General features: G+C 38.7%; 3 protein-coding genes across 8 annotated transcripts in view; 2 read left to right on the top strand and 1 right to left on the bottom strand.

Annotated features, from left to right (window-relative positions):
- The window catches only part of SNAP23 (synaptosome associated protein 23), a 44,019-nt gene extending 29,058 nt beyond the window's left edge, over positions 1-14,961 (top strand). Inside the window, exons 3-9 of one of the 2 annotated variants that reach the window (XM_028495418.2) lie at positions 352-393; positions 810-858; positions 1,613-1,730; positions 5,995-6,027; positions 10,997-11,155; positions 12,253-12,397; positions 13,589-14,961. In XM_028495418.2, coding sequence (XP_028351219.1) covers positions 352-393; positions 810-858; positions 1,613-1,730; positions 5,995-6,027; positions 10,997-11,155; positions 12,253-12,397; positions 13,589-13,654 — 612 coding nt within the window. In that variant the 3' untranslated portion in view covers positions 13,655-14,961. The remainder of the gene's footprint in view (positions 1-351; positions 394-809; positions 859-1,612; positions 1,731-5,994; positions 6,028-10,996; positions 11,156-12,252; positions 12,398-13,588) is intronic. The other variant, XM_007104868.4, reaches the window with a different exon arrangement.
- Positions 12,931-23,218, bottom strand: LRRC57 (leucine rich repeat containing 57). Of its 4 annotated transcripts, none has more exons than XR_003681813.2 (6): positions 22,785-22,890; positions 22,541-22,679; positions 21,611-21,879; positions 19,342-19,527; positions 18,749-18,911; positions 12,931-13,250 (listed from the first exon to the last, which is right to left on the bottom strand). XR_003681813.2 is itself a non-coding variant. In XM_024115724.3 (6 exons), the coding sequence occupies exons 2-6, from the start codon at positions 22,866-22,868 to the stop codon at positions 18,870-18,872; spliced, it is 720 nt and encodes a 239-aa protein (XP_023971492.1). In that variant the 5' UTR covers positions 22,869-22,890; positions 23,132-23,218; the 3' UTR covers positions 17,965-18,869. The 4 variants fall into 4 exon arrangements, 3 of the variants coding, with proteins under 3 accessions (XP_023971492.1, XP_007104929.1, XP_007104928.1); XM_024115724.3 differs by lacking the exon at positions 12,931-13,250 and adding an exon at positions 23,132-23,218 and having other exon boundaries at positions 17,965-18,911; XM_007104867.1 differs by lacking the exon at positions 12,931-13,250 and adding an exon at positions 23,125-23,215 and having other exon boundaries at positions 17,965-18,911.
- A 20-nt stretch (positions 23,219-23,238) lies between these two features.
- Positions 23,239-25,168, top strand: part of HAUS2 (HAUS augmin like complex subunit 2) — an 11,200-nt gene continuing 9,270 nt past the window's right edge. For both annotated transcript variants that reach the window (XM_024115732.3, XM_007104865.4), the window contains exon 1: positions 23,239-23,387. In XM_024115732.3, coding sequence (XP_023971500.1) covers positions 23,295-23,387 — 93 coding nt within the window. In that variant the 5' untranslated portion in view covers positions 23,239-23,294. The remainder of the gene's footprint in view (positions 23,388-25,168) is intronic.

Genomic DNA, 25,168 nt, shown 5'->3' with positions numbered 1-25,168 from the left:
TACTGAACAGTTACTTACAACAAAGATATTCTAGATTTGAGGAATTCTGACATTTAATTTTAACAGAATTTTCTAATATCTGTGTAATATACCTAGATTTCTGCTTACATTAAATTTTTTATAAATCCCATTAACTTCACCTTCCAAATTTTCTCTTGAGGACCATCTGGTAGGAAGAAAATAACCAAAATTATAGTAATAAGCTTTCTTTTTTTGTTTTAAAGGGATAGGTGGATGGACTGGCAGTCTTTAAAAATAGAGTAGCATTATGAATATGGCCTGTGCTCAGATTTTGGGCGGGGGGGGGCGGGTAATTGTTGTAGAATGCTGAAACTCTGTGTTTTTTCCTAGTCTCTGGAAAGTACAAGGAGAATCCTGGGTTTCGCCATTGAGGTAAGAAAGTGTTTAATCATCAGGTTAAGTATAGAAACTGTATAGAAGGGATTCTGATAGCACAGGCTGGAATTACTGTTAAGAATCAGAAGGGTATTGTATCAATAAGCTTTATTATTTGAAACCAGCAATTGCTGAAATTGTCAAACCATGCAGTAATGGGCCTTTTTTGTTTTTCTAATTGATAGTATTGGAATATGACAGGGAAGACAATTCACCATGAGTTTGTGACTTATTTTGGGGGGTTAATAGGTTAAAGTGTGTTGGTTTGGGGAGATTAGTTTCCTCTGTAGCTCTAGTCCTCTGAGAAACTTAAGTTTCTAATGATTCTCTCTTGCTGTTTTTCAGACCTTGTAGGTTCTGTTTCTGTTTTGTTTTTATTTTGCTGTGCTCTCAGCGTTTTTCCCTTCTTTTAGTCTCAGGATGCAGGAATCAAGACTATCACTACGCTGGATGAACAAGGGGGTGAGTTGCAGTCACTGGCAGAAATTCTTGATTTGATTTAGGATGCCAGAAAGCCTTTTCAAATCAGCCGTGTATAAAATTAATTAAGCCTTTGGGAGTACCTTCCCTTTGTAAGATAAGAGTGATATTTTACTTCTTTTCTGCTGATTTGAATTATATCATGTTTGTTGCCTATTTGAGGTGGGGACCACAATACCCCATTGTATACCAAGTGTTTATTATGTAGCAGGGCTTATTGTGTGTATTGGTCATATGTGAACTAGACATTATGATATTTTTACATCATTTTCAGAAATCAAGTTAAGTCCTTAAATAGGTCAGATTCAGGCAGGCTTGGAAACATTCTGTTTGATTTGGCCCTGAGCAATCTGGTCTAGTTTTTATTAATCTTATGACAGCCTTCAGGTTTTGAGCCTATCCAATAATAGAAATGCTGGGGATCTGGTCTAGTCAAAGTACACTTAATTTGGTTGCAAAAGTGATCTCTAAACCAATTCTCACATTGCTCCTATTATACAAATTTCTTTAGAACAAATCTTTCCACAGTCAGAAAGAGGCCAGGTGCCCCAGGATCAGTATGTGAAAGACTATTTTCATTGTGGGCAGTCTGTAATACCATCTGGCCCTGATACAGTCACTGTGATGGGTTATTGGTGGATTCAAGGTTAAAGTTTTTGCTGTTCCATCATAATGGCGTTTTCTGGTTGGCACCATGAATGTAACACAAAATGTAACTTCCACAACTTATTCTTAGAACAACTAAAACGCGTAGAAGAAGGCATGGACCAAATAAACAAAGACATGAGAGAAGCAGAGAAGACTTTAACAGAACTAAACAAGTGCTGTGGCCTTTGTGTATGCCCCTGTAATAGGTGAGTTGATAAATCAAGACCTTTTTCAAATAAATCTAAAGTGAGAGCACACCCCTCCCCACCTCCCAATAAGTATGACAGGGCCTAAATAAGGAACTTTGTTAGATCAACTGAAGCTGTTTCTCCTTCAGTCAGATCAAACTTTTTGTATAAATGGGCATGTTCACTGCAAACCATCGCTTAAATTTGATCAATCTTTCGATCAAGTCCCAATTTCATTTTATAATAATACAAGAAAAGATTAGGAAATATACATCTGGGTAATACAGAGCAGGATAGAATTAGTGTCTTTTCCTTTCAAATAAGGAGAATTAACAAAATACATGTTCTGTGGTAGGCACATGAGGGATGGTCAAGGGAATAAAGGACTTGGATCCTGGCTTCAAAAGACTTACCATGTGGTTGGCTATATGAGAAAGAATAGCAAAAAGTAAAAACTATATAAATCTAGTGCTAGATCATGTGATATCAACTGAGGCTAAAGGTATAGAACTGATAAAGGTTGGTCTGGAGACCATCTTATAGGAGAGATAGGACTTGAGTTGGGCTCTGAATGATTAGAAAGATCTGGATGGACATGACAGAAGTGGGAAGACATTTCCTGTGGAAGATTTAATTAATTTAAATAAAGATTACAGAGGAGCTTGACTTAACTGTACTACATGATTCATATAGATGAGAAGTGGAAAATAATACATAAGTAGGCAATAGAGGAACTTTGAATGCCAGCCTAAGGGATTGATTGATTGGAATGGGGTATATAACCGCACACCAAGAGACTAGTTAGGAACCTTTTGTAAACTAGGCCTGTGGGGTATAACTTTATCATCAAGATTAGAGAGAAAAGTGTAAGTCAAAAAAATTCACTTTAAATTCACTGATTGTATATCAAACATGAAGAAGGAAACATCAAAGAAGACTCTGAAGATTTGAAGCCTCTAGTAAACTAGGAGATGAAAGCCTTCAAATTATTTGTGTATAGTGTATGAGATTATACTTGACAGAAAGAAATTCATTCTTTTTAGTGACTTTATTATTAATATTTAAATTCTCTACTTAATCTTGGGTAAAACAAACTCCATGGTGTTGACAAAAGTACATGTATTCAAAGATGAGGAGTCATTAACAAAGCAACTTTGAACTTTACCTTTGGCTGAAATGACATTGTCTGGAGATTGAATGACTATCCTTTCTGCTGAGAGTATTCATTTTTAAAGAACTTTGTAAGCATTACTGCTTCCATCCAGTTGTCTCAGCTGGTGTGGCAAACCAAAAATGAGATACGAAGGTTTACAGACTCTCAGTATTTTTTTACTCCTCAAAGGAGTTAGGAATGGAGGAGGTCATGCTTTCAGATAAGTGTTTTCATGTGACAACATCCTCTGTGCCATTTCTACAGGAGAAAATAGAGTTAAATTACTTGTTGGTCAACTTTAGTGTTTGTTTTGGGCATAAGAAGCTAAGAAAGACAAGTCTGTTGACTTGTTTAGACCTTGGTTGACTCTCCAAAAGTGCATATTTTAATAACTGTGACGTGCGAATCAGGGTTTAGCAGATTACTTTCAGCAAACAAGTTAGAAATGCACAGATTTTTTTAATCTAAACTCTTTTTTTAACTATGTTTTGCAAACTTACTTGCACTTTTCTCCTATGTTCTATGTACCCTCTTGGAAGAGTTCAGGGGAAAAAAGTAAATGAACTTCATTGAGATACATATTAAGAGAAGAGCAAGGAAGAGGAAGTCCTCCCTAGAACCTAGAGCAAATTATCTCTGATGAGTAGGAAGAGCAGTGAATCCTAAGGTGGTCTGATATCATAGAAAGTGGGAAATGGAGCTACATAAGTATTAATTTGATTTTTCTTTGTGTACCCAGACAAGCATAGGCAGGATTTTCTTGGACAGACTGAGAGAGAAGGTAGAGTATGGTCCTGAAGCAGTCAGTCGTCAGCCTCTAACCTCAGTAGAGCCCTTTCCTAGTGGGTCAAGAGAAGAAAGCACTTCTTAACAGTTGGAATCAAGGGGCTCCTATAACAGAACACTTGTTCTCTGAAGAGGAGAGAGTAGTGTTTCACTTTAAAGATTCCGATTTTAATTGCCTCCCTTCCATCCATCTCTCCTTTACACCATTGAGTCCTTGCCCTCTATGGTATCTCTTGTCCTCAGCTTTATCTATTTTCATTCCTGCCAGGGGCGTGATCTTTCTAAGCTTAATCTGCTAATCTGTGTTTCAGTTAGGCTTATCATATAAATAGCCATAACATGAGCTTCTCAAAGGCAGAGACGGTATCTTAGTCTTCTGTATAAAGCTAGTACTAATTCTGGTACTAGTAATAACAACTCAGGTCCACAGTCTCTTATCTGCCATTTAGAAATCTAAAAAACTCTGAAAGCCAAAGGTTTGTTTTTTTCAGAATGTAGTGCCACAACTTATTAATTAGGCTACAAGATGTAACCTGAACTGAAGCTATTTAATAGTCTTTATTACACTTAGCATAAATGTTAATCTGTTTCACTGCAGAAATATTGATATATGTGATTATGTGGTACTGCTCAAAATGTCTCACATCCAAAGGTTTTCATGAGAGTTGTGAGCCTGTATATTAATTTAGGCTCTTACTTTCCTGAGCACTTTATATTTAATCCTTACAATACCCTTAATATGAGATAGTTCCTCTTATTATCACCATTTTACATATGGGGAAACAGAGGCATAAGGAGGCTACACTAACAAGTGGAAGAGCTGAGATTCAAAACCAGGCAGAGCCCGAGTTTGTTTTGTTTTGTTTTGTTTTTTGTTTTTTGTTTTTTTGGTATGCAGGCCTCTCACTGTTGCGGCCTCTCCCGTTGCGGAGCACAGGCTCCGGACGCACAGGCTCAGCGGCCATGGCTTACGGGCCCAGCCGCTCCGCGGCATGTGGGATCTTCCCGGACCGGGGCACGAACCCGTGTCCCCTGCATCGGCAGGCGGGCTCTCAACCACTGCGCCACCAGGGAAGCCCCCGAGTTTTTAACTGTATGCTACATTGCTTGACTGGCAAGAAAAGAATGAACCTTTTTGTTGTTGCTTTTGTTAGATGTATTACTATATAGAAAATGCCTTGAGTAGATTTGTTCTTTGAGATTTCTTTTTTTAGTAGTATTCATTAAAGCCATATCAGCAGATCTTTTTCTAATGAGACATGGAAATAGCTTCACTTAACAGAACCCTATATTAGAAGTGAATTTTAATTTTAGCTAATTCCTTTTTTTTTTTTTTTTTGCGGTACGCGGGCCTCTCACCGTTGTGGCCTCTCCTGTTGCGGAGCGCAGGCTCCGGACGCGCAGGCTCAGCGGCCATGGCTCACGGGCCCAGCCGCTCCGCGGCATGTGGGATCTTCCCGGACCGGCGTACGAACCCGTGTCCCCTGCATCGGCAGGCAGACTCAACCACTGCGCCACCAGAGAAGCCCTAGCTAATTCTTTTTAAAGGACTACTGGAATTTGAAAACAGACTACCAGGATTAAACTTTAAAATTGTGAATAAATGTCATTCTTTTAGCTTGCTACTATTTGAATCCTAAAAGCAAAATAGAACAGATCCTTATTAAAAATCCTAATCTTTGTCAGTAACTTTGGGGTTTTTTTGTTTTGTTTTGTTTTGTTGTTTTGGCCGCCTCACACTGCTTGCTGGGATCTTAGTTCCCTACCAGGGATCAAATCCAGGCCCCCGGCAGTGAAAGGGCCAAGTCCTAACCACTGGACCACCAGGGAAGTCCCTTTGTCAGTAACTTTGATAAGTCGTAATTCTAATTAACGAGTTTAAAAAGAGGCAGGTTTAAAATGGGAAGTCTCAGAAGAGTAAACTGCCTGATTTCCCAGTTTAACCATTGTCAAACAAAGTATTCCTCTGTCTTAACCTGCCTCTCTTCATTCTGTGCTTAAAATGTCAAACATATTGGTACGTAGTTTGAAGACAGGTTGGTATTTCTGGACCACTTACTAGAGAAGTTGAAGATTGGTACTACAGGTTTTATACAATTGAATCTTATGTCATATTAAGATGTAAATATTCAGCTCTGATTAGTTAAAATAAATATTGAATTACTGTATTTTAGTCAACATTTGAGTGCTTCCTCCATCCTACTCATTGGAGATACAAAGTATTTGCCTTCTCTTCATGTTAATTTTCATAATTTTAGGACAGAATATCATCATTCAGACATTCTTAGGAAAAACGAAGTATGCTCTGGTTTAAATAGTTTTCATGTTTTTCTTTTTATCTAGATTCTCAGATGTTGGTTGTTTCTATGAAACCAGGCAGGAATTTAAATGCATTATGTTTTGAAAACTAAACCTGCTTCTGTTCTGTTTGGTTGACATTCACTGTTTTCTGCATTTCATTCTCTCACCTAATCTCTTCCTTTCTAATATGCTTACTAAAAATGAAGATTTAACATCAGAAGCTGAGCTCAGTAACTGATCAAAGGGAACTGTAAGTTGCAGTCTTGTGGCGCAATTTGGGCCGTTAACCTGCTATCTAAAGGTGATGCTTCAAACGGCTTTTCTGTGCATGTGCATGGATTTTGTAAATGGTAGAGACTCTTAAAAGCTGTGCTGTGGTGTGTAATGTAAAGTGAATTTGTTCTTGATGAGTGCTGTCTGCCAGAAGATGGATTGACGAAAGGATCTTAATTTATAATACCACCCTTTGACTAATGGCTCTGATACTAAGTTTTTGCTAAAAAACATTTAAGATTATAAAAGTAAAAACACCCCTAAAGTTTCCTAAGAAGTTTTAAATAGGTTGATCTTTGTAGAGAATTGCTGCATTCTAGTTCTGATCAAAGGTAAGGGAATTCAGGCTAAACACATAGACTTTGATTTCAGCTTCCTTTCTTCTGTTAAGTTTTCCTACTCCTTTCTGGTTCCAGAATCAATATTTCCTCTATTGAAGTATTGCTTCTAATGATTTTGGATTCCCCATGATTTAGGCCACTACCAAATTGAGGAATTACTTGCCAATGTAAGTCATCTTAAATGCCATTGGGAACAAGGTGGGATATAAATTTAAAATGTTGCCTTATCTAGTTATCTCCTTTTTTTAAATAAGGGTTTACCCTCTTTATATATATTATTATCTGTTCCATAATACCTATTATGTCATGTGTTAGCTTGCTGTGGTTTTGTATTGAATTAATGCAGAGCTAACTAATCTTAATTTTTTTATGGAAGTTAACCCTCTAGTCAGCCTACTGTTTATTATAATGTTTGACTCCTTAATTTTGGATTTTTATGGGGACTATGAATACCATGGTTAAATGTTAGAAAATTGTTTGATTTCTACCCTTTGTTTCTTGCCCTTCTTTTTCTTCTTTCCTGTAACCTGATCACCTCTCTCTCTCTCTCTGTCTCTCTCTCCCTCCCTCCCTCCCTCCCTCCCTCTCTCCCTCTCTCTCTCTCTCTCTCCCCCTCCCCCCCCACCCCGCCCCCGCTTGGGCTTTCTTTTTGCTATTTTATTCAGTTAGTACTAATGTTGACAACCAAAACTCAAAAAAGAAATTGTTAAAGTTACTGTGTTCATATCCTGATACTTGTTTTCTGTATTTATAGCAGCTTCTTAAGGGATATTTCAAATTCTTATTTCAAACAAGCCATTTTTGAATGTGATATTTATCTGAAAAAATGTAGTAGTTAAAGATTATTAAACTCTTCAAAACTGACAGTCAGGGGTAAATCTAACTTTCTAGATGGAGTTCTTAATTGCATTAAAATCTACCACAAATTTGCTTAAGCATTTTATTATGAAATCTAATTTCTTCCCAGAGGGGCTGTTAATTTTGTTATGCAGAAGAGTTCTGTTGCAAATCAGAACCATTTCTTTCTTACTGTAGACCAGAAACAACACTGGCCTAGATGTCTTTTTATATAGCTATATTCCAACTATATTCGGCTGCTTGTAGATCTCAAAGCTAGGGAATGTTAATGGGCTATAAGAATAAACATGCCAATTGGTAATCTGTGCAGTTAAAGACATGAACTTTTAACTAAGGATCAGGTTGAGTTGAAACCAAAGAACAAAAATATTTGTCTAATGCTTTACAGAACAATTTTACATCTATTATGAGCAGCCCTGTGACTTATTAAGTACTGTTATCATCTTAGTTTTACAAATAAGGAAAAGATGCTCAGAGATGGAAGTTTGCATAAGGTTCTGTAGCTACTGAATGACAGGTCTAGGATTGGGATTCAAATCAATTTACTCTAAATCTTGTGGCTTAAAAAAAAAAACCTTGTGTATACGTTCGCTTCCTCCAGATTAATTCCTCAGTGTCCCGATATATAGTAATACTAAGGTGTACTACCATAGTAATCTAAAATATTCCTTCTACAACAGATTGGAATTCTCTTAGAACAGTGTTTCTCTTCCCTGGTTGGGCAGCTAAATGATCTATTGAATTTAAATAAAACCATATTTACAACAGAAGATTCCCAGGCTCCGTCCGATAAAAATTGAAGTAGAATTTTCAGAATGTAGCCTGAAATACACATCTGTGTATTCAGAATCATCCAGGTCACTTTGGTGCTCAGTCAAGTTTAGGAAATACTACCTTTTAAAGCACTTAAGACCCTTTGAAGGAAGACAAATTAGATTAAAACCATTGTTGTTTTTATTAGATACTCAGCTGCCTGACAATGCCCTTAAAAACAGGTGTCTTTAAGGGTTTTACAACTCAGTGGGAGAAGCTCCAGGGTAACAGCATGTGGCAGGATCTTGAGCAAGCAGAAGGCATTATTACCTGGAGTAGAGGTGCTGAAAGAGACATGGAACTATCACAAGGATGAAGATATGACATCAACAGCATATAAAAATCACTGCTTTATAAACATGCAGAACATGTCAAAACTGCATGAAAAAGAAGTGCAGTTTTTTTCCCTAATCCTTTTGAAAATAAATGTGACAATTCAAGTCAGCTTTTTGTACCTTTTCCCCTTGATATTGGAAGAACATCAAGCATCCAGTCCTCTTAAAGAGAGAAGGGTTTGATAACCAGTCTGATTCTTTGTTTATAAACTATGCTTTAATTGAACCTCATTCACAATATCATGTTAAAACAATTTGTTTGCATCTTATGTCCCTTATATCTAATTGAAGGAAGAATTCTCAGAAGTTGAAGGAATTTCAAATATTATTTCTTAAGGTTGAGGAGGTTGGAGCATGTGTATATCCCTTGCTAGACCAAGAGCCCACAAGTCTGTCCCAACCCAGTGCTTCTGTGCTAATACTCTCAGAAGCACAGTGTCTTATTATTTAATGACATTAGATTCCAGCCCTCCATCTTTGACCTGTTTTACAGTCTAACATACTGATAAAAGCCTCACTTATCTTATATTACTTCTATTAATATTTCTGGTTAACTTTCTGATAAACTTATATGTTGTTTATTTTGCTTGGTTGCTATTACTCTGCTTCAGAATTTTGCCTGAGACGCATCTTATTAACAAAGAATACATGTAAATGGGTTTTTTACTAAACAGAAATTATTTATAAATATTCATTTAAATAATGTGTATATCGGGGACTTCCCTGGTGGTCCAGTGGTAAAGAATCTGCCTTCCGATGCAGGGGATGTGGGTTCGATCCCTGGTCAGGGAACTAAGATCCCACATGCCGCGGGGCAATTAAGCACACATCACAACTACTGTGCTCGTGCGCCTCAACTGGAGAACCCGCGTGCTGCAAACTACAGAGCCCACACACTCTGGAACCTGAGCGCCACAGCTACAGAGCCCACGTGCCCTGGAGCCTGCGCTCCACAACTAGAGAAGAGAAAACCTGCACGCCACAACTAGAGAGAAGCCCGCGCACTGCAAGGAAAGCTCCCACATGCCTCAACGAAGATCCCGTGTGTCGCAACTAAGACCCGATGCAACCAAAAAAAAAAAGTAGCACTAAATAATGTGTATCCCACCTTGTTCCAGGAAGGATTTAACATGGCTTATTATTAACTAAATAGATTAATTAAACATATGTACCCTTTCTGTAGCATTGATGATTAAGGTCTAAGATCCAATTCTAGGTTTGCCAAACATGAATCCTCACATGATCCTATTATGAAAGGAGCCACTGCTTTCCTAAAATCTCTCCTTTGCTTTTGCAATTTCAAAACTTCCTCATTAATGTATCATGTGGAATAAATCAGAAACCAATGTTATAGCCATATACTACTTTGTTTATAGAAAAGCAAAAACTAAAATTGTGTGAGTTGAAACTTTACCTAGCCAAATAATCAGTAAGAAAAAGTTTTATTTGTGTTTTTTGTAATAGCGACTTATAAGTCATCTTACTAGGTTCTTTTTCTTGCCATTTATACCAGTTTAAGTAGTAAATCCACGGTAAAATTCTGGCTTTGGCTGATTTTTAGCTATATCAGTTAATCTAAACATATGCTTTTATTTTTAAGAGGCTTGGATTTAGGATCATTGTTTTTTTTTAAGGTGGAAGAGTAAACTCTTAAATGAAAAAGTCCTAAACCAAATGATTTGTAACTGGTACCACTGTAGCCAAGGAACTCATTCATTGCCTTTCCTTCATGATGTTTGTTTCTTAGAAACCTTTCTTTAAAAAAAATTTTTTTATAATAACTTTTTTAAAATTTTATTTTTTTATTATTAGTTATCCATTTTATACATATTAGTGTATATATGTCAATCCCAATCTCCCAATTCATCACACCACCACCCCCCTCCGAAGAAACCTTTTTTAAAAAATTTAATGCACAATTCTAACTTTAAAAAACAGATCAGCTGAAACTACTACAGTTTAAGTAAGTGAGCAACTGAGGTCTAAGTACTGCCCACTCAGCCTTCTTTCTCTTCCATCCCTCATCAACCTTTGAGATGCTTCCAAGGAACCCTTAAGGCATCCCAGAGCACCTTTCCTAAAGAATTTTTTTCCTAGTGTCTATTAACCTCTTTTCTGGAGAGTGTCAGAGGCTAGGAGAACCTGAAAAATCAAATAGTTACATTTTGTTACTTGCTAACTGCTCTGAAGATTTCGTGGCAGTAGTTTAACCTTTAAAAAAATGTTTTTAATGTCAGCGGGCTTACACAATTCATCTTTTTCCTATGCCAGATTGTGATGGAGCATAGTGTAGATAATCTAGATCTAGTTGCATGTAGCTTTTATTCTAAGGGTGCTAGGGCATCCCTAAGGTAACAAGCACTAATAATGTCATTTCTCCCTCTCCTGCTTTTTGGTATCTCTACACTCCTGACTCTTATATAGGACAAAGAACTTTGAGTCTAGTAAAGCCTATAAGGCAACATGGGGAGACGGTGGAGACAACTCTCCTAGCAATGTAGTATCTAAGCAGCCAGGTCGAGTGACAAATGGTCAGCCTCAGCAAGCAACCACAGGAGCAGCCAGCGGCGGATACATTAAACGGTATGCCAGCTCTTCCCGATATTTTTATTCTTTTCCTAAATGAATGGCTCTCTCTGGAGACTGGGTGTAATTATGCATGAACCCCAACTTATTAATTAGAAATAGCATTTATTCCTTTTGGGGGGGGATTTTTTTTTTTAATTTTTGGATTTTTTTTTTTTTTTTTGCCACACACACGGCATGTGGGGGCGTGAGGGATCTTAGTTCCCTGACCAGGGATCAAACCCGTGCCTCCTGCAGTGGAAGCGGGGAGTCTTAACCACTGGACCACCAGTGAAGTCCCTTATTCCATTTTAATATTTGCCTTCTGACAAAATGGTGACTGGGATTGTTGACATTCAAGGATGGATTAACTTTTCTTTGTAAAGTACTTTCCAAATTATTCAAGTAATCATGTTTTACTTCTGTAAATAAGAAGATGTGTTTTAAAATGTATCATCTAGAGTAGGAGTCGACCAGATCCCTATAAGGATATCTGTAAAGGGTCAGATAGTAAATATTTCACTTTATAGGCCATACAGTCTCAGTCACAACTACTCAACTGCTCAACTCTGTTGTAGGGTAGAAGCAGCCATAAACAATATATAAACAAATGAGCATGGCTGTGTTCAAATAAAACCTTATTTATAAATTCAGAAGGCAGGCCAGATTTGGCTTTGGGCCAGGATTTTGCAACCCTTATTTTAGAGCAGTAGTTCTTTAGACCTAAGCATGCATCAGAATCACCTGGGAGGTTTATTAAAACATAGATCGCTGGGGTCCCTTCCAGTCTCTGATTCAGGAGATCTGGAGTGGAGTGTGAGAATTAGCATATTTTCATGTCTAACAAGTTCCCAGGTTATGCTGGGAATTACATTTTGAAAAACCACTATCCTAAAGTTATTTCTTAATCTTAAATGGCTTTAAGATGTTGTGCTGTCTTGGATTAGTCTTTCCACTTTTACTATGGAATGTTTCCCAGGAATGGTAACCTGCATCTGTTGGGTCTAACACTTGCTGAGGTCATTTTGGTTACTTAGTTTTATAAAAACTAAATCCAGACTCACTCCATTTCTAATTCACCCAAAAGTACTGAATTAACTATCTTTTTGTGATAGTATAACAAATGACGCCAGGGAAGACGAAATGGAAGAGAACCTGACTCAAGTGGGCAGTATCCTAGGAAATCTAAAAAACATGGCCCTGGACATAGGCAATGAGATTGAGGCTCAAAATCGACAAATAGAACGGATCACAGAAAAGGTAAGAGCTTTTTAGTGCCACTGGAAAATGAGACATCCAGTACAGTGTTTAGTAATAGACATCTGTGCTAGATGCTCTGGGGGAGAGCAATAGGGATAAGATCCTGTCCTCACAGGGCTTGCAGTTTTGATGAGTTCTAACACATTGAAAAACAATAGTCAAGTCCTCTTATCTCTTACTCAATTGGTTCATTTTGAAACCAAGACCTTGGGACCAAGTGGTTTTATTTAAAATTTCACACATGAAGCTCACAATCTCCTCTAACCTTTCTGTGAGCTGTCGGGGGTTTTTTGTTTTTCCCCTGAAAGAGCAAGTTAGCTTTTAGAATTTTATTTTGTTAACTAATAACAAATTAGTAAGTTCCTGAATCCTCATCTCATGAGTCAGTAGGTAAAAATCAGTTCTGCAGAATGGTTCTCGTGGGGTGGACACACAAAAACAAGAGTAACAGAAAAGTGTGGTTGCTATTTTTTACTTCATATGATATAAAATATACTAAAATTAAATTGTGTTCTGTGTTTGGTTGTGTCACATCTAAAAGCTGATATTTATTGTTACTTCATTAAAATCTCAGTACTTTAAAGGTTGGGGTAAGTTTTTCAGCTTGGCTTTCTGTTGAATCACTTATGGTGGATTTCATTGAGGCAAACAATGGTTCATAAGATGTTTTCAATGCTGTTATGTGGGTTTAGGCTACATATTACCGATCATTTTAATTTACATATTGATGTGGATGGTGATACATCTGTTCCACAGATCTTGGGGTAGGTTATTTCAGTCTCTGGGTGAGATCTAGGGTAGCTCCAGATGAGATTCTATGATTCAGTTCAGGGGACTCCCACAAGGTCCAGATCTATAGCAGAGAAGAGCATTATATTTTCACTGCATCTACATGCCATTAATTATAAGATGCATCCTAGTTTCAGACATGTTAAACTATGAAAAAAAATGTTACAGAACTCATGAAATACTGGCAAGTTCTTCTGTTATATCTGTCATGTTTATACACCCAGGTTTTTCCAAATGAATTTGATATTCTGTCACTTCTTGCCCAAAATGAGTTTTGTAATGTGGCTTCGACTATTTCCTGAATTTTCTCAATGTGTCAGTTACTCTAAGTACATGAAATTTAACGTTTATTAGAGCAGCTAACCTTGTGAAGTAATGCTGGTATATTTTTCTTTTTTCCAGGCTGACACCAACAAAGATCGTATTGACAATGCCAATGCCAGGGCAAAGAAACTCATTGACAGCTAAAGCTACTGCTGTACTTCTTTATCATTTATTCACTTCCCTAGCTCCTCCTTTAAAGTCATTACCTTTCCAGAGTTTGAAATTTTGTTTCCACACTCTTCTAATCGGGAGATTATGTCAAAGAAGATCTAGGAGTAACAGCCTCCCTATTCTTTTATTTTCTCTTTTTCCCTTGAGGGTAGACTGCGGCTTAGTTTTTCTTCTAGTACTTTCTTTCTCAGTCCATACTCTTAGGTTGGTTTTCATACATCATATATAGTGTTATTTTTCATTCTCTCCATTTACTTAGCAGTTCTTCTGCTTTCAAACTTTGGAAGCATTGCCAAAGACAGCCATGTAAAAGGCTGGGGGCAGTAGGGGCAGGCACAAGGAGGAGAGGCAAGAGATAAGAGGTTGTTACCTCAGTAAAACCTGCAGACCCTAAAGCCAAAAGTTGCATAACCACAGTGAAGATCTAGTTGGGTTTAATTTCTGTTTAAGTTGCCGTTTTTGCCAATTTAGGCCAATGCTTGGTTTTGGAGCCTGTATACACAATATTTTTGTTATACATCACAACTTTGCAACCTCTGCTTCAAAAAACAGAATGAGTTTTCTTAAAGTGAGCTTCATTTCTGAACTCTTGGTGGTTCATCTATGTACATAGATTCTATGATCCCATTTCATATTGTACCATATAGGAACACATGGTATAAATGAATGGCTTTTTATTTTCATATTATTAATAGTATCATGGTCCCATTACAGGCCTATTAACCTCATAAATTTGTCATTAGTCTTTGAAGAAAAAATATGTAAATATGTATATATAATATGAGAATTTCTCTCTACAGCAGGGCTTAAAATTTTTTGGAAAAGTTTGACAAAGTATATCACATGAATTCAGATTTACCTCAATGCCAAGAATTATGTTTAGATAGGAAAAAAGAGACTTGTTTTGATCTCAGGTAGAAAATAGTTAGATTGCTTTGAGTTTTATGTAGCTTTAAACTTTTTTTAAAACTAGAATTTATTGTTTAACTAAAAATGATTTAGAAAATTATGTCTTTGGTTTACTTATTGATGATTGCACTATGATTCTCTTAGCCTTTTGTATTCAACTTCCAGAATCACATTTTTTGCTTAGATCCTGAACAGTGTTATAAGAATCTGATTGGTATTTGTCACCTTTATTTAAAAATTAGCTTCTGCACACTTCAAAGCTATTAATGTCGATTGGTTTGACCAATAACCACTGTTTGATCCTTACAATTAAATTTTGTAACTAACTAATGGAACTGTTTTTTCAAATAAATGATGTGCTTCTGTGAGTACTTTTTCGGGGGTGGAAGGCAATAATTTTGTCAGCTCTTATTTGACAAACTGAATAGAGCAAATATCCATAAATCAAAAGGCACTCCAACAAACAGCTGACTTTATTAGCACCTTTCCCATTTTTATTGGAAATATAGGACTTTTCCCTGCTATGATTTGTCATGAGGTTCATTTTAATCATTACTAGTCTTTTATTCATTTGAGCTTAAATACATTAGCGACTGAAAGTGTTTATGAGTGCAAACTGCAACCCACTTACTGGAGGAGATAGAGTTAACGTGGGAACTTTCAAAGGCTGAAAAGGAAAATATTTATAGTGAGATTTAATTAGGCCCTCAGTAATACAAATGCCACATGCCAAAAAGGAGTAGTTTGGCAGGTGGTAGTAAATGTGTACAATAAGAAGGTATAAAACACTGGGGGCTGTTCTATACTTAAATGTCCTTCCTAAAAGCATTAAAAAAATTTTTTAACACTATTATGGCTAAAGGAAATAGTTCTGAAGATACCAGTATGCTGTTCCAACAGTATAATTGGTTAGAAGTGTGAGCTAAGGCACCATATTGTCTGGATTTACACTCTAGTTCTGCCACTTGCTAGCTGAGTGACTATAAAACCATTTCTGTGCCTCAGTTTCCTTGTGCGTAAAGTGGGATTAATGATTCCTACCTCACAGAGTTGCTGTGAAGACTTAATGTGGTAATGCATGTAAAGCACTTAGAGCAGTGCCCAGCAAATGTAAGAGCTTATTAAATGATAACTGCTGTTCTCTCTAGAGTGGAGCTCTTTTTGAGTCAAGGATCTCTTCGTGAATTTGATGAAAGACAACACAGCCTATCTCTCCAGAGAAATAGACACACAAACACACACACGTGAATCATGCATAAATGGGTCTTGAAAGCCCATCCATGGATCCCAGGTTACATACTTTTTCAAAGCTTCTGCTATTGAGAAAAGAGGAATGAGGACCTAGAACTTAGGCTCATAATACACTAGAAATAGAAGCTGTTGACTTAAAAGTCTTCTCCTGTGACACTGTCTGGAAACTTGTTTCTATTACTTTTGAAAGGTAGTAACTGAGGTGGTTAGCATAAGCTCTGGAGTCTGACCATCTGTGTTCAAGTTTTGGTTCAATCATTTACTAGTTTTGTGACCTTGAGCATAAAACTGACCTATAATTAAGGAGTTAAACAGTATCCTCCACTGAACTTAATTTTTTTTTAACAATAAGCTCCCTCTTCAGGTTTCCAGTCTTATAATGACAGTGATCTTTATCCCCTATAGTTGTGCCTGTTTTTTTCTTCTTTCACAGTTTTAATTCATCCTTTGTTTACCACATTTCAACTCTAGATCTTTTCATGTCATGTATGGATTAGGAATCTCCCCCTAACTTAAACTTCTACTTCCCAGACATCCTATACTCAATTGCTCTTAGAATTAGTTTCTTTAAACACTATTCTTTAGGTTACTCTCTTACTAAAATCCTAAGTTATCCCAGTTACATTCCTAAGCATATTTATAGTCCTCAGGTTGATATTCAGGTTCCTTATTCTCTACTCATTTGTTTTTCATTCTAATGTAGTGTTTGCTCCAAGCCTTCCATTTCTGTACAACTTGCTAAATTCTATTTTAATGTTTTACAGGTGAAATGAATAGCACCATTTATTGAGTGCTTACTCTGTCACAGGCACTATTCTAAATGCTTTTATGTATCTTTTCACCAAATCCTCATAACATACATGAGAGGTAGGAGGTGTTCCCCATATTATGGATGAGAGTAAGTTGCTCAAATTCATAAAGCTAGTAAATGATGGACTTTGAATTCAAATCAGGATCTTTCTGACTCCAAGGCCCATGTTCTTACTCAGTATACTACACTGACTTCTAACCAAGCTCTAAAAGAAGGTAGGTGATTTAGAGCTGGTGGCCACTAGAATCTCAGTCTCCAGACCTCAAGTCAACCCACTTTATTAGCTCATATTTAAGTCTAAATACTTTTGTACTACATCTTTGGGCATATTACTTTACTTAATCCCTGCCCTCAAGTAGCTCAGTCTAGCAAGAGGCAGATGAATACAGAATGTGAGAAATGCTGCCGTAACAGATGGAGCAGTTAATTCGGCTTAGACTTCTCAGGAAGGGGCTTAGACATAGAAAAGGAGCGTGTTAGTAAGAGAGAGCATTCCTGACTGAGCAAACAATGTAAAGACAGTTAAAGGAGAGAGACATTGCACTGTGGGTTTAAGGAGCAGAATAACCTGGTAAGACTGGGCAAGTGAATGAGAGTGAAGAGAGGGTATCTGGAAATAAGGCTGTGTCCAAGTTGTGAAAGTTAGCCATCATAACGGGATTCTCATAAGGGTAGGGATTTTTAAAACTTCCATTAATAATTAAATGTCTTGGGACATTTAAGTTATTTAATTTATAAGTTCTGATTTATTAGATAAGTACTGATAAAATAGAGGAATGTTCAGTAGATCAATAAGATTAAGCATTAAACAAAGTTTATAAAAAACAAAACTCAATTGGTAATGTAAACTGGCACCCCCATCCCTCCCCAGTTGAGAAACAGAATAACGGGAAAAAGAGAACCCCTAGACCAGATTTAAGGTCAGAGAGACTTTCCTCATATAAACACTAGGCTCTTGCGATCTCTTGGCTTAATGGTTAAACTAGGTTTGTAAAATGAGAACTAACAATACATGGTAAATAGCCCCTTGGCTAAGACAAAACATCAGAAAACAGCAGAGTTGTAGCTTTCTAAATGTTCATGCCAGTAACAGTCTGAAATAATCTACTTTTATAGCTTCAGTTTCTCTTAATAAGCATAGTTTCCAGTACCACAAAAATGTTTATCAGTCACATGAAGGCATTTCAGTACTCTTGCAACCTGAACAAGAACATAAAACATTTCTTATCAGTTTACTTTCAAACAAAGGGCCATTTACAGGTTAAAGTTCCTCTGTCGTCTTACTTTAAAGGATTAACCTTTCTTCCAGCCATAGTTATTAAAAAATGTTTATTTAGTATATTCTCTCATTCAGAGAATAAATTTGATTAAACATAAGTTGTTGTAAAATACTGTAATAGTAGCTTTTTGATAGGTAATTTGATTATTAGTGTTGTAAATACAAAAAGATGACCAGAAATAAGAGACTGTTTCTAACAAAGCTTCAGGAAAATCTTGATTATTAAAACCCTTGTATCTTACAAGTTTTGCATACAGATTTAGCTCTTCAGAGCCCTCTATCAATAAGGCACCTGCAATAGTAAAAAAAAAAAAAATTGCTACTGCAGCCTTGGGAACACCTCTTAGTGTTGTGTTGTTGCTTCTCTGACAAAGTACACTTTTAATCAAGTCATACCTTTATGTACATCCTAAATTCCAAGTATAAACATTGCAATTGAACTAATGGACTGGAGTAAAATCATAAATCCTTAGATTAACCATAGCAGCCTCTCATGAATTATTTGAATTTCATAAAAATATGAAGTATTAACACAGGGTGGAATGGCAACTGATTTTCTGAAAGCTTGCACATTGAGACACATGAAATTTCAAGCTGTTGTGTGGAGCTATTCTGGTACCAGGCAGCATCCCCTCACTGTATACATAGCAACTAGCTACTGGGTTTCTCAAAGCCAAACAAATGATGGTTTTGAAGATCAACATTGTCCTTTGCCCTATCCATGACTCAAAATGGAGGACTCTTCCTGTGTTTGATTCCCTTTATCTTATTTGAGATGAGCCCTGGAAAGGAAAAAGATCATTGAGTGAAATATAACCTCCTGGAATATCATCTCCTCACTGCAGATATCCTTGACAACAACAGGAGCCTTTCATTCAGCCAGATTGCAACAGGTTCCAAGTCAGTGTCCTGTATGGTTCACATGCTCCTGGAGAACATCATGCAAACTTCTTCTTGGTGGCTGTGAACCTCTCCATGTACTGAAAATCATGAAAGAATACATGTGTTATTTTGCCCTGAGCAAATAACTAACTTATTGGTTATTTACGATTTTATGATTTTTTTTTCCTTTAGGTTTTTATGGTCCTTCATTTCCTACAAAATCTACCTATTCTAGATGCAAATTTAAAGCACATGGTTTTGCGGGGTGTTTTTTTTTCCTTTATATCTTAATAGGACACCTATCAAAAGAAAAAGATGCTTTACAATAAGCTGTCTAGAGAAAAATATCATCTTGGCACAATACCATTTGGCTGATTCTCAGAACCCACCTCCAAAATGGAGAACAAATCCTTATTGACATAAACGGATTATACATACGTACTATACCTAGAAACACTCGTGTGAGTTACTTCACCTTTCTCTTCTCTGGAGCAGTGACTAGAAATTCAGAAGTACACTAATACATACCTTATCATAGCCTTCCAGTTCTCGAAGTTTCTTTATTTCAAAAAGGTTGCCTTCTACAGCAAGCAGACAGATCTGGGAATCACTGAGGATGCTCTGTGGAAGCATACTGAGCTCAAGACAATTCTCCTCCAAACGAAGAACTTTAAGGCGAGGACAGCAAGATATCTTCACTGAGATCTGAGCTATCTATTGAACAATTTTAAAAAGGGATAATAGGAAAAAGTATAAGCACTGTAATGATTATTTTTTACTAAATTTAAAAATCTTTACTTGACTATTTGTCCTAGTTCTTTCTTCTACCACCTCCATTTTCTCACTACCCACTCATTCCAGAAGCCTCTTGTGTTATCCAGCTTCTGTTACTACTACACTTTTTTGGGACAAAAAAAACAAATCTTTTTTGAAGGTCACCAGTGGCTTTTTGGAAACAAATTTTTCTAATAATAAAAGCACTGTTCATTATAGAAAATTTGAGAATCATACGAGTTTAGAGAAAAAAGTTACCTGTAATCCATCACTGTAAACATTTTGGTACGTTTACTGCCAATCTTTTATGTGTACACAGATGCCAACCACTTTACTGCCAAAGTCAAGGATTCGTTGCCCTCATTCCCTGTTGCATTTGACTGTGCTATCTATCCCTTTCTTGAAACTCCCACTTCTTGTACCCAAGTACTGTGTTTTTCTTCCTATCTTTTGAATTATTCCTGATTTTTGGCTTCCCTTCTTGTTTGTATGAACATTTCTCAAGCAGCAGTCCCTAATACTTAATATTCAATCTTTCTAAACTTTCTCCTAGAAAGCTCATTCATTCTTAAAGCTATCACTTCTTTTAAGCTATCTACATTAATTTCTGCCCACCTCTATTCCACTCCTATGTCTCTGATTTTTGGTAAAACACATTGGATGTTTCACCATCATAACCCACTCAGCATGCCCATTCCCAATAGCACCACTCTTCTTTTAGGCTCTTGAGCTCAATACCAAGCAGTTATCTTTGATTCATTCAGCTCTTCTGCCCTTTAAATGCTCCAAGCCACCTAGTTATATTTACTATGCCTGGTATCATCTCAGACCATCACCTGGGACCTTGTTAAGACTGCAAATTCTCAGACCCTACCCCAGACCTACAAAATCAGAAACAATGAGTGTGGAGCCCAGTGATCTTTTAACCAGCTCTCCGGGTTATTCTGATGCACACTAAAACCTGAGAACCATTGATTTAAGGCAGCATAGGTGAATGTGGAGCAAGTGCTCAACTTAAGTTTTTTCCAGTATTTTCCCCCAAATATTCAGAATTTTTTTCCAAAAAGCTCAAGAACATATAAAAATATCCACTTTAAGGAAAAGATAAAGCCAATCTCGTCCAAGACTGACTGAATTTCATCATAACGTAAGGTCAGGACAATCTAGAACAGTTTTGTCCAATAAAACTTATTGCAACTAGTAGAATGTTCTATATCTGTGCTGTCCAATATGGTAGCCACTAGCCACATATGGCTGTATTGAGCCATACTTGAAATATGACTAGTGCAACCGAGGAACTGAATTTTTAAGTCTAATTTAAATGAATTTTAATGGCCATGTGGCTAGTGGCTACTGTAATGGACTCTGCAGATCTAGAAGCATAGATACTAGAAAAACTAAAGACTACCCAGTCTCACTATGATCAGTGTTTCATCATTTGTGCCTTATGTCTAGACCAAAGATTGTTTCTCCAGTCAGATACATGTTAATCAAAGAGTTTCTGAAGTTATGGAAATAAATTTAAAATACTGCAATTAAAGCTGTCCAACAATCTCCAAAAATCCTATCACTGACGGTTTTTCCGCAAAAGCGGGACACACACTTGACAAAGATGTCAGCAAAAGGACAACTGAATGAACTCTGATGTCCAACTCTGAGAACATATGAGTTTAAGCCTCTTTTCCACTCTATCTTCCTGACATAGCTCCTTGCTAGATGATTAGAGGTATATTTGAGGATGATCTGAAGAACTCAAGGTTTGTGAGACAGGGGTTTAACTTTTGAAATTACCTCACTGTGTTACCCATCCTACCCTCCAAAAAACACCTACACAACAAACACACCCAGTGTCTCAACTAACTTCACGGCACTTTGGGCTTTGAAATTAGTCCAGCCCATAGAATATACCTCTCTTCTAGCCTCTGATACTCCTCTCTATGATTACAGTTTAGAGAACAACTGTTTATTCAGGAGACCGTAAACCCACATACATGTTGTAGAAAAAAACCCTTAAGCTCTAGACCTGGTTCTGGTTGAGGTTGAGTTCGATGACTTGAAGCTCCCGCACTGTGTCAGGTATGCTCCGAATTTGGTTCTTGGAGAGATCCACTACATCCAGGTGCCGTAGGTTACAAAGTTGGGATGGTAGTGCTCTCAGCTGGTTCCCAGAGAGGCTCAGCGTCTTAAGGGCAGATAGTTGCCCAAAAGTAGATGGCAGCTCTCTCAACTGATTGTTGTTTAGGCTTAGTGTCTCTAGTTTTTTCAGATTGCATAACTCATCAGGAAGGAAAGCTGGCAAAGAAAAATTTAAAAACCTGAATCCAATACAGCTGAAAAACACCTTTGATGAAGTTTACAAAAACTATATGGCAGTCTGTTATGCCTCTTGTTAATATACATAGGCATTTCACATATTGTGCCATTTTTAAGTATTGCATTTTTACCAACATAGTCTTCAGAAGGTGAGGGTGCAATCAAAATTCAGGAAAGCATTATGTGTATAATAGGCTCCTTTTGTGAAGGGGCCACTGCACAATCCCACAGCAATTTTGCAGGATTTGGAAGGCCCTCTCCTTCCCAACCCATCCGCCCTTCCAAATTAGCAGCAAAGTTAGCTCTGTTTACATTACACCCCAAAGATGGCCCCTTTCAAGTCCAAATTAACCTCCTACCAATCATTACACCAGGAGAGGAGGCTTATAGATGCAATTACAAGAGATAGGAAGCTTCAAGGACTCTGACATTCTTCTGCATCTTGAGCTCCTGAACAGTTTCATAACAACAAAAATCAGCTTGTAAGAAAAAAAAACACCTTTTTTTTTAAGATTCTGATACATTTATTTGAAAACCAGTTTAATAACATTATAATCATACTCCACACTCTATTCCAAGAGAAAAACCACCCTTCTTAACAGCTGATAACTAGCAAAATTCCCAGGCGCAAAAGCCATACTCAGTTTGTTGTTGTTCAAGGACAGGCTCCTCAGCAGAGTGAACTTCCCTATAATCATAGGCGGTAGACTCTCGATCTTGTTGTTGGACAAGTCGATGGTCCTGAGATTGCTTGTCAGCTTCTGCAACTCTGAGGGGAACTGAAGAAAGGGGCTCTCAGCGCGGAGAATCCCTTACCTATTAACTTCACAGCCCGCCGTCCCTCTCCCTTTAAATTCCCTTGGTCGGATCCCTCCCAGTCTCACCTCGGTCAGCCCACGGTCCTTAAGCTGAAAAACACCAGTTTTCTGCGCGGTTTCCACATGAGCGCGGAGGGCACTGTTTCCCATCCTAGCGCCAAGGCTCAGGTCTCTGCGGGAAGGAAGAGCAGCTGTCACCACTTGGCCCGACACCCAACCACCCCGTCGGCCTCCCAGCTAGGTTTCAAGCTCCAGCTGTCACCTCCTGCCGATCCCTGGATCTCGGGGGCCAGCTCAAGAGTGGCAAGGAAGAAAGGGAAGAACACCAGGCCCCGCCGCTTTTGCAGCTGTTCCAAAGCTAGACGCCGTTAGGAGCCTACAGAGGATCAGGGATCCCCGAACTCGCCTCCTACCCCTCAGCTCACAGCCGGCTCCGCAGGAGAATACCCGGGACCCGCGCTCGCCTGGGATGCGCTCCCCAGGTTTCCGCCGGGGCGGAAACGCCCTGTGACGTCATCGAGCCGCGCGGTGCGTTCCGCTCGCTCTCCGCGCCACCCGGAAAGGCGGCTCCCAGCCATGGCTGCGGCGAACCCCTGGGACCCGGCGTCCGAGCCAAACGCTGCGGGGCTACTGCTGGGCCGTTTCGTAGCTTCGGGGTTGGTTACTCAGGTGCGTGGGGGGCGATGGCGTCATTAAGGGGGTGGCCACGGTGGCGACAGAAGATGGCTGTGAGGTGGTGGTGCTGGCTGCGGGAGTGGGTGGGAGGGTGCTGGCTGGGGACTGTTCTAGAGTCGGGGCCGATGGAGCTCTCTGTAGGCAGCAGAAGTGACTGGTCCGCGGTGGGTTCTGCAAAAGCGGGGCTCTAAGGAGATGGTGTTTCAAGTGTCTGGCAGGCGAGTTATCCCAGGTCAGTTCTTGGGCGGTAATAAAGACTAGTGTTACCCGCCTTTTTTCATCCAGTGGTACCGCCTCTAGATTGTAATCGGTGGCGGGGTTGGGAAATAACGGTTGGTAGTTAAAACATACGTTCCCAAAGAACGCTCGTTTGTGTGAAATATTAAAGCATTACGGGAGGCGCCGGGTACAGGAGAGCGCCAAGGGAAGCACGCATCTTTCAAGGCCTGGGGGGAACAAAAAAGCATTGGTGAAAAAGACCCGAGAGACCTTGGAACATGATTGGAGAAAGGAATTAATTTTGAGAAGGAGAGAAGAGGGAGATTAGATTAGCCCAAGGGGTGGTAGTTTTAGGTTCGGCGGGAAGAGCATGTTCATAGGCCAAAGGCAACAAGCCAACAGAGGGAGAAATTGAAGATGTGAGGGAATAATGGAATAGAAATGGCAGATGTGACAAGGGAATGGGAAAAGTGGGGTTGAGAGAAGGGAAAGAAATTTTGAGATAATGAGGAAGTTGAGGAGTTTCACTAAAAAGGCAACTGAGAAAAATAGAAAAGGTAAAACCATCTACAGAGATTAGCACTATGCACATGATGAAAGATTTATGAAAAATAGACTTTTTATACCTAGAAGAGTCATTAGAGAATTCTACCACTTACTTACAGTAATTTAAAATGCAGAAACTAAGACCTGAGGAGACCAAGAAACGTGTCCAGGGCCACTCAACTAGTGAAGTAGAGTTAGATCCCAGAGTGCTTCCTTTTCTGACACATTATATCAACTCTAAAATGAACTGTAATAGATGATAGATACTGTAACACTATCTTGAAAGAGTTTAAACGTCTGTTGAAGGACTTTTCTAGATTACTTGAAGACCTAGTAGCCAGACCTTATGGATTTTGGGGGAAACGAGGGGTAGGAATGAATGCGTTGGAAAATAGGCAAAACATAACCACAGCACTCCCCAGTTCTCACCTTCCTCACTTCTCTCCTGTGTTTTCTTGCTACCAGATTGCCTAGCGCTCTCACCTGTATTGTCCAGTTCTGTAACAAAGTAATTTGGTAAATTCATACTATAAGACATTTGGAGGCTTCCCTGGTGGCGCAGTGGTTGGGAGTCCGCCTGCCGATGCAGGGGACACGGGTTCGTGCCCAGGTCCGGGAAGATCCCCCATGCCGCGGGGCGGCTGGGCCCGTCCGTGAGCCATGGCTGCTGAGCCTGCGCGTCCAGAGCCTGTGCTCTGCAGCGGGAGAGGCCGCGGCAGTGAGAGGCCCGCGTACCCCGCCGCCCCCCCCCAAAAAAAAGACATTTGGGACTGAGAATTTGGGGTTGTCTTTGGGAGGATCTTCGTAGTGTTCTTCATGTAACACTAATTAGACAGATACCTGTTTTGCCAATCCATAGCTCCTTAAGACCTTCTTATAGGGACTTCCCTGGTGGTGCAGTGGTTCAGAATCCGACTGCCAGTGCAGGGGACACGGGTTCTAGCCCTGGTCCAGGAAGATCCCACAAGCCACGGAGCAACTAAGCCCGTGCGCCACAACTACTGAGCCTG

Source organism: Physeter macrocephalus, chromosome 11 (genome assembly GCF_002837175.3).
Source record: "Physeter macrocephalus isolate SW-GA chromosome 11, ASM283717v5, whole genome shotgun sequence".
Classification (NCBI taxonomy): domain Eukaryota; kingdom Metazoa; phylum Chordata; class Mammalia; order Artiodactyla; family Physeteridae; genus Physeter; species Physeter macrocephalus.
The sequence above is the reverse complement of the archived record's forward strand: the minus strand, read 5'-3'. Positions and strand labels throughout refer to the sequence as shown.

What these genes read in the sequence shown, in the direction of transcription:
- LRRC57 (XM_024115724.3), bottom strand. Translation starts at nt 22,868, where the DNA reads ATGGGAAACAGTGCCCTCCGCGCTCATGTGGAAACCGCGCAGAAAACT. An exon ending in CTTGAACAACAACAAACTGA is followed by an intron (nt 21,880 to 22,540) that starts GTATGGCTTTTG and finishes TTTCTTTGCCAG; the next exon opens with CTTTCCTTCCTGATGAGTTA. An exon ending in TCAACCTCAACCAGAACCAG is followed by an intron (nt 19,528 to 21,610) that starts GTCTAGAGCTTA and finishes ATTGTTCAATAG; the next exon opens with ATAGCTCAGATCTCAGTGAA.